The sequence below is a fragment of the Zerene cesonia genome, chromosome 12 (assembly GCF_012273895.1).
Source record: "Zerene cesonia ecotype Mississippi chromosome 12, Zerene_cesonia_1.1, whole genome shotgun sequence".
Lineage (NCBI taxonomy): Eukaryota > Metazoa > Arthropoda > Insecta > Lepidoptera > Pieridae > Zerene > Zerene cesonia.
The window spans coordinates 6598697-6608083 of record NC_052113.1 but is presented as its reverse complement, the minus strand read 5'-3'; the positions used below and the strand labels follow the sequence as shown (position 1 = coordinate 6608083).

General features: G+C 31.7%; 1 protein-coding gene across 1 annotated transcript; it reads right to left on the bottom strand.

Moving 5' to 3' along the window:
- Positions 1-5911: 5911 nt before the first annotated feature.
- LOC119830973 lies at positions 5912-7046 on the bottom strand. The gene is made up of 3 exons (XM_038354165.1): positions 6997-7046; positions 6600-6730; positions 5912-6309 (listed from the first exon to the last, which is right to left on the bottom strand). The coding sequence occupies exons 1-3, from the start codon at positions 7044-7046 to the stop codon at positions 5912-5914; spliced, it is 579 nt and encodes a 192-aa protein (XP_038210093.1).
- Between the last annotated feature and the right edge of the window lie 2341 nt (positions 7047-9387).

Sequence of the window (9387 nt, the reverse complement as noted above, 5' to 3'; positions counted from 1 at the left end):
AACCATTGAAGCGATTTGGATGAAATTTGGTGCAAAAACATTTTTTACCCCAGAGGACTTAGGCTATCCTAAGTTTTTCCTTTTAATCTCGGAAATTCCACGGAAACGGAAGCTATGTGAGTATAACCACAGGAGTGATAACCACGGAAATGATGGAAAAAATTAAATATTTCTTTCCAAAACTCTGTATAAGGATTATTATTCCTTACCATTGAATACATAGAACAATTTTAATGATATAAGAAAGACATATATATAAGAATACGCGATAATAATAATAATAAGTGATAACAATTTCATTAAATATATTAAATGAAAACTCAAATAACTCACGTGTACTTTATAATAAGCCAATATCCCACCGTTGCTACATAAAAGGAAGGTAAAAAACTCGTTAAGGTAGATCATTTCGGACAGACTTTATGTGATTGTAAAGAAATGTACCGATCATTACAGCTATTACCATTGGTATCAAAAAGCAAAGGAACTTGGCTACATGTGCACAGCAGTAACTGAAAGAAGAAACCATATTGTTACTAATTTAATGTGTGCTAAATTATTTATGACATTTAACGTGTCATGGTGTTAATTCAGCCTACATCCTGTACTGAAAATCACCTGTGACCCTATGAACATGACGGCACGGCGATGCATATTAAAGAAATATAGGGAAGCGTTCGAACACGATCTAGCCTGTTGGTAAGCTTTAGTGTATCCTGGTGCGTTCCATAGGAGATCCCAGGATCCCTGCTATTATGCTTTGAGTTTGGCCGCCGAGGAGGTTTTAGTGGGTAGAAATCCCACATGCTCTACTTTTCCCCCAAAGCTAGAGCATCTTTGGAAGATTATCTCCTCGTTAAAAAAAAAAGCTTTAGTGTGGCCTAAGAAGTAGTGCGCTTCTCTAGAAAGTTCCCGTTCTTACTTCTCTTGAAGACCAGTAGTATGTACTTGTTGGGGAACACAGGTTTAACACAGATTTTTTTATTTCATGTGTGATCCTTATACATAATATTATAAATCCGAAGGTGTCTTTGTTTGCCTTTCTTTCATGTCACAAAAAAGCAATGCTGTGAGGCTAGAGTGACATAGGCTACTTTTTTCCGCGCTGAAATATCTAATGCGATTTTCCTTGGATTTCGCGGACAAAGTCGCGGACGTAGAGCTAGCAATTTATACATGCGATTTGTATAGCGTTACTTACCACATAGTAGCGATTAAATACAGTTCATTTTCCGCAAATTTATCGTACAAGAAAGATGATAAAATCCCGATAAAATCGAAGACTCTAGTGACATTTCTGTACTCTATGAACAAAAATTCAGAAAAGGTTTTTATGATGTAAAGTTTAGTCATAAAGAAAGAAGGTTTTCTTTACTTGTTTGGAACTCGCAGCCATGCTCCGTCCAAATACTTTCGCTAATAGATACATTTTGAGATTGGCAAATAATTTCAACAACGGACATACCTCTTACTTGCTCAATGCATAAATATTTACGATTTGACCATTTTTAAAATATTGACATTTTACTTAAATTATTCCAACGCAACACGAGAAATTTTTCTACGTTCTGATTTAATAATCCCTTAGGTAATATATTACAATTTTATAGTATTAATTTAACAAATAAAATAATCTAAGAGAAATCTGATGCAATTTTTAATAAACGTGCCACAAAAACATCTTCAATAATACAGTCACAATTTACAAAAACATGACCACAAAAATGTATCTCGAAATAAATAAATCTATTTTCTATTATGTTTGGTTCTTTTTTCCACGTCAAATATCCACACATTTCGCATTTCAACATCACGTTGTACATTCACTCTGAAATATAGAAAAAAGTTAGTAATTTATCGAAAAGATTTACGCACGAAAAGCCCAATTAAACCGATACATCTGCTAGCTACATCTCTTGTGTAATAAGGAGCATTTGTTCATAATAATAGAACGTGATTGTATTCTCTGATTATCGGCATCTTGATAAAAATATAAAAAAAAAAGAGAAAGCAACTATTATTATAACTAAACATCGTACATTATTTACTTACAAATAACATCACTAATTAACAGGACGAACAAGGCTATGAGGCCGAGAGCGCAGACAACTAAACAAAAGATAATCTGTGCCGCGGTACTTATAGCGTCATTGCTTATATATACGTTACCCCAGCTGAAAGAAGAGAGTCTATTAATAAATAAGATTTCTCATATCGTTTTTTTTATTTATTGAAAATACTTTATGAAGCAACTAGTTTCCAGAGGCTTATATTGTGGCTTAAAATGTTTTTTATTATATGATATTCAATAAAAAATACGACGAACGATTGAAAAATGGTCCCTATGCCATATTTAACGTGACACCATCGTTATATAGTATAAAGCAAAGTAGCTTCCCGCGTCTGTATGCTTAGATCTTTTAAACTCCACAACGGATTTTGATGGTTTTTTTAATAGATTCAAGAGGAAGGTTTATATGTATAATAATATCTATGAAACTACTCCGAATTTAACGCGTGCGAAGCCGCGGGCGATGAGCTAGTTAACATATAAAATCCTCATAAAACACTACTATTGAAAAGGATAAAGACATTTTTCCTATATTCAACCAAAATTTTATGCTTCAAAACAACAATCTCATTTTAAATAAAATCTTTTATTAAAACAATATATCATCTATGATGCACAACTAAGCATACGAGTAAAGTTTTATGAATAAAATAAAGTTTTATCAATTCCAACGTTATATTAAAACACTTTTGATATATTGAAATTCATAGAACGATCAATCTTGTAACTTATGTTACAAATTTCCAAACAACTTCATACACAACATAATGTCTGTATTAAAAACCCTTTTAGGAACGGATTTAATATTCTATTATTCGAAAACGGTGCTTGGCGATGCTTTTGTAACATACCACATTACTTAATTTCTGAATTCTCATTTAAAATTTTGTTAGACCGCGTTTTTTATTTATTTCATTTCAACAACATCGCGCGACATTGTCATGTGACAACATTGTGAACTTTGTTTTTATTTAAATAAATTGTATGTACTAACCTTCGTAGACTTGCTGACTATGAATGCTATGAACCTGAAAAAGATATAAATTTGTAGATGTGTGTGCGGAAATATGTGTTCATAATGTAATAGAACATTTTTCTCAATACATATATAGAGAAGATTAAAAAAAATTGCTTTTGTCTCTTGCGTATGAACAGATAAACATCGTCTCACAAATAATATATGTTTTTTATAACTTTAATGTAATCGTAAGAAAGTTCAAAGTAGATAAGTACGTCGTTATTAAATATATATTTAGAGCCGGTTTCTTACGTAACAGTGACTTCATCAGTAAGTTTGAAGTAAAAATAGTATCATCAAGATCGGTTCATTCAGTCAAAAATTCCATTAAAAACAGTCGAACCTAATTTGAATCGATAAAGATGATTGAAAAATAATTACTAACATAACAAATCGGCTAGTATCAAGATTCCCACGGCGATGAGGGCTAGAAAGAGCAGACAACACAGCAGCTTGCAGATCAGCTCGCAGCAGCAGTGGCAACAGCAACTGCACGGGTTTGGTATTGGGATACAGCAACCGCTTCCACCGCCACCAATTATGATGTTCCGAAAACTAATTGAAAAGAAATATAATTAAAAAATTTCGCTTAAAACCCGTTAAAAAGCCTTTAATTTCTATACCAAACACACGCGCTAAATCGTTTGATTTAAATCAAGAAAATACTAGTTGTATAATAATATATTATTACACAAAATATTCAAGTCAGGCCAACTGTTCAACCACAGAGAGAACTACTAAAAAGCTCTCACGACTCTCAGGACGTGATATACATATGTAATGTTTAAAATCATCTTATTTTAACAAAAACTTTCAGTTGATTACCGCAAACCGTACATCCTTACCATGTCTTATCTCATGAAAATTCAAATGAAAATATTTTGTTTCTTTATATAATACTAGGGGTCCGCCCAGATTTTGTCCGTTGGTATATATATATATATATATATATATATATATATATATATATATATATATATATATATATATATATATATATATATATATATGGAATCTCGGAATCGGCTCCAACGATTTTCATGAAATTTAGTATACAGGGGGTTTCGGGGGCGATAAATCGATCTAGCTAGGAATTTTTTTTAGAAAATGTCATATTCGTGTTTTATTCGTGTTTTATCGACTTAAACTTACTTGCGTTTGAGTAGTCCCAATTTATTATGATTCTTCCTGACATCTATTGGCGAATTATAATACTATAAATGCGAAAGTTTGTGAGGATGGATGCATATGTATGCGTGCGTCTGTATCTGAACCGATTGCAATGAAATAACACATAGGCACTTTTTATACCGATATTCCTACGGGATACGGACATACGCGGTTTCGACCGCGAGTCACAGCTAGTGATATATAATATTACATTGTCGAACTTTTTGATTTTCGACATACCGGTTTCCCGATGTTTTCCTTCACCGTTTCGAAAAGTGTTGTGAATAATATGCAGACAAATTGAAGAATAAATTTATTTCTTGCAGCTCGTCCGCGATAGAACCCTTTCTAGTTATTCTGTTCGCTATGGGAATTAGATAGAGCATTTCCTGAGCTCTGTTCAGTTATATTTAGCGCAATACTATAATAATAAAGATAGGTTCATGTTGGTACAGTGACCTCTACCAGGCAAGCAAGGCGAAATTGGTAAAAAGGGAAACTTTTTGTAAAACCATTATTCCGAAATTTTAACTAAATATTTTAGTTAGCTAAAGCAAAATTGGAATAAATCGAGGGATTTGATATGTATTTTGGAGGCTATTGTTCACCAAGCGAAAGCAAAATATAGCTAGTCCCAAACAAACAAGATAAATTGCTCACGATCAGGTTTACGATTTGAAGTTGTTACTATCAATATCTGCGTCCAACTTGGAATAACATTGTTTTTTCAGTCATATATTACAATATATATTATCTAAATTGTAAATACGAACTTTGATGTTTTAGTCCTAAAATAAATTAATGATATTTGTAGAATTTATTACTGTAGCTTGCTTGGTGCACAATAAAGAATTTTGATTTGATTTGATTTAATGAGTTACAGGGTTATTCTAATAGCATTTCATTCTTATTATCGTATTGAAATTATGTATTGCAAAATGTGCAGCTACTCTGTTCTGTTATCCTAAAGAGAAAATGAGATTCATGTTCAATTATTATAAGGTTGATCTACCAAAAGGAATATTATTACCTAGAACAAATCCCTTCTACAACACATATGTCCCTTTGCAATAACGATGTGTCTTAAAAGCATACTATTTTTAACTTCCTACTTACCACATTTTTTACATTATTCTAAAAGCAGCTGCCTGCAGCATTATTGCTACGGCAAGATCCATTGGTGTCGCGTTGCTGTAACACTCTTAATAGCGTTGTAAAAAACACATTTGTCATATAATGTAATAATTAATGTGAAATAATTTTAGTATAGTTTAAGTCATGACTATTTCAGTGACCGTCAAAATCATATGCCATTGTCAAATACGCATAGAACAATACAAAACCAATATAATATTTAATATTTTGATGCTTAAAATTTATGGTCGATCACAATTTTTTACTAGAAATTAATTTCTACATTATTACAACATATACATTGCTCTGCCGGTACAAAAAGTATCCAGAAATATAAAACAATGAACGTATTATACCGAATGTAGTATAAATACTGTTAAATTAATAAATGTAATATAAGTACTGTTCAAAGAAATTAAAACCAAATACAAGGAACAAAATATATTCAAAAATATTCTTATAAATGAAGTAAAATTATCTCTAAAAGTACAATCATATAAACTCATTATTCGAAGCATTTAAGAAACAACTATTTGCAGTGAATAATTTCTATTTTCAGCTCTCCATTTCGACAATAGGGATATTAAATCCAAACCACTTATTGGAATGAGTAGTTTCGAGGATTCATTTTCATTTAATTCAATTGTATTACTTAGATTATTATGCTTTGCATTTTCTTTCAATATTTCATTTACAATTAAGTCGTACACCTTTGACGAGTTTGTTTTTTCGTTTTGGGTAAGTGGGTTTGTATCATTCGTTACATAGTTTTCAGTTGTTGTTATGGATGCAGCATTTATTTCTGTTGTCTGGATTTCATCTGCATCTTCCGATATGTAATCATAAGCATTATCACGTACTGATCGTTTCCAATGTGGAGTTGGGTTGTACCGATACCATTTGTAGCGTGCTGGTACTGTAAATCAAAATATTTAATAAAAATTGTTTTAACATTCTCTCCCTTATAAAAATCGTAATACAAGATTAAGATTCACAATTTTACACATTTTAAGTACGTATTAATGCTTTTTTATGAAGCTAAATGAACTAGAAATTCTCTTATTTAATAGAAAACTGTTCTAATTTTCAATCTAAATTCCTTGAGTCCACAAACTGAGAATATATATTTTACCGTAGGAGAGGTTAAACTGTGTCCTACGATGTAACTATAATTTAGTAAAATAAACAAAAAAAATGGTATCTCACCGTATCTATGTTTTGTTTTAAAATCTACGTAGCAATAATTATATCCGATACCAATCCCCATACATAACGTTAGCGTTATTGTTACCATAATGCAAGATACTAAGGCGGCGCATGAGAAGCAAATTGATATTCTGTAAGTGAATATTTTTTATCAATAATTATTATTTAGCATCAGTACCACTTGTATTATAATATAGTTATACCCTGCAACATATTGTTATGATTTTCGTAACCTAAATTGTCGTCGTTTTTGAATTGCATTTTACATTATCGGTTAACGCATAACATTATACAGCTCAATTTATAAAAAACAAAACCTAATGCTTATAGAAAATACTAGTATTTCATATTAGAAAATAAGACAATTAAACTCATTGATCCTAAAATATTCGCTTACTTCTCGGATATTTGTAACACATGAGAAATAACGCTGACTATACAACCCATTAAATAGGAATAATACCGTTCTTTGGATTGAATATAGCAATAGAAAAGTGACAATAATGAAGCAATAATGTTATGGAAATATTGTAATGACATAATAAATGTCATGCCACAAATATTATATTGGTAGATTATATGTAATAAGGCTGGTTGTCTATGAGTCAAAAAAAGTAAAAGTCGCATCTTCAAAATACCTAAATTAAATACTTTTTCATTGTTTTATTACACATTACTATTCCAAAGTCCTTAATTATAAAGACACAGAGCTGATCGGTACCAGTTAAAGTGACAACATCATCAACATCATCGTCAGCCCATATATGTTCCCACTGCTGAGATACAAGCCTCTTATGAGGGTTCAGGCCATAATCCACCACGCTGGCCAATTGCGGGTTGGCAGATGTCACATGTCGTCGAACTTTTGATTCTTGGACATGCCGGTTTCCTCACGATGTTTTCCTTCACCGTTTGAAGCAGTGGTGATGTTATCCACAAGTGCAGGTAAATTGAAAAATTAATTTATTTCCTGCACGCTCGCCCGGTCTCGAACACCGACTTATCGATTTTGAAGTCCGAGGTTCTCACCACTGAGCCACCACTGCTTTTAAAGTGACATATGATATATTAAACTAATTGAGTATACGAGAGCAAGGAGATAAAAACTAAAACACGACTGCTAAAAACAAATGAACGGAAAAGAGAAAAACACGTGTATGTATATTCAATATTATAGTCGAACTAAACAAGTGTGCTTTATACTGCTGCAGGTGGGAACAAACATTTTGTTGCCTCAGGTAAGAAGTATCTAACCCAAACTACGTTTGTTCCCGCCTACTGCATAATAAAGTTTTACGTTTAAATATTTTAATGTACGTACTCTTTATTTTATCCGACTATGTCAGAAGAAAGATAATGTTTTCGAGCGTATGTAGGTTTTTGCGTTTTAATAATAATAAAACACAATGTTGGTTTTATTTATCTTCCTTTAATTGATATCCATGTTGTTTTCTTTTTAATTTAAATAGGCTTTTGTGACAATATATATAGTGTCACTACTGCAATTCTGATACTTAAAAAGACTAACATAATGCGTACAAATCCGTTCAGCGTTTTGGACTTGTACTTATTATTCTGTGGTTTTGTACTGCTTGAAATGTGGGTCCAGTAAAAAGTCCATCTACGCATTACATATAAAGGATATTGGATGTAGAATAAATCCTTCCTCATGAGGGAAAAGATCTTTATTTTTCGTTATAAAAATGAATTTAAATTTATGATTATATGATTATTAAAAACAAATTATTATCCTACTATTATATTATAATTGCGAAAGTTTGTAAGGATGTGTGTGTTTGTTACTTATTCATGCAAAATCTACTTTGCAATGAAATTTGGAACGTAGACGGCTGTCTACGTATCAACTGGAATAACATATAGGCAACTTTTATCCCGATAATCCTACGGGATACGGACCTACGCGGGTGAAACCGCGGGGCGCAGCTAGTTCAAAAATATAAAAGAACAAAAATTTTTAAAATAAACTTTAATAAAATCAAAAATAAAAAAAGAGAAATAGAAACAAACAAGTAAAACACTGGTCTATAAAAAAAAAAAAATGTAAAAGCATTGTTATTATACATTATTATTAGGTATATTTTATAAGACTCAGCTCCACTTCTAGCGTTCACTTCCTCAAAAGAAAATACGATTTCACAATGGCTCCTCGAATCTTAAGATGGACATTTCATCTTCAATAATAACGCGAATATTCAGTTATTATAACGTTAATTGTAACGTTATATTCTGCTTAGACTCTTTTATCCTCTTTATAAGAAGCGGAAAGTCGATGTTATCTTTTAAAGGGATACTCATCGTTGGTTGTAGGCCCATGCGTCCTATTGCTTTTGATACTTTGGCGTTTTTCGTATTGCGTCTCGTTACTTTTACTATAGAATTAACATCTATAGTAGTGGCCGAGTTAATTTCTGAAACACGTATTTGTAATTTAATTTTGTTCTTAAGTTCATAATTATTTTATATACTTCTAGCTGCGCCGCTACGAACTAACGGACAAAAGAAAGTATTTCTAGCGCATGTGTTATTCTAATGTGTAAGCTATATCACAGCCAAGCATCATCAAAATCCGTTCAGCGGTCTTCACTGTCCGCCAGTAACGAACATCCCCGTTTAAAATATCAGTAGAATGTATTTCAAGTGAAATCATGTAACAGTTAGATAAACTACTTATTTATTATACTGTTTCTAATGTTAAATATTTTCTCTAAATATTCTTATGGAATGATTTTTCCCTCCCAAATACCATGAAATAAGCTAATTTTATTAA

Coding starts and splice junctions, on each gene's coding strand:
- LOC119830973 (XM_038354165.1), bottom strand. CDS start 7,046: ATGGGTTGTATAGTCAGCGTTATTTCTCATGTGTTACAAATATCCGAG. Junction 6,731..6,996: donor GTGTTACAAATATCCGAGAA/GTAAGCGAATAT, acceptor ATTCACTTACAG/AATATCAATTTGCTTCTCAT. Junction 6,310..6,599: donor TAAAACAAAACATAGATACG/GTGAGATACCAT, acceptor TTTGATTTACAG/TACCAGCACGCTACAAATGG.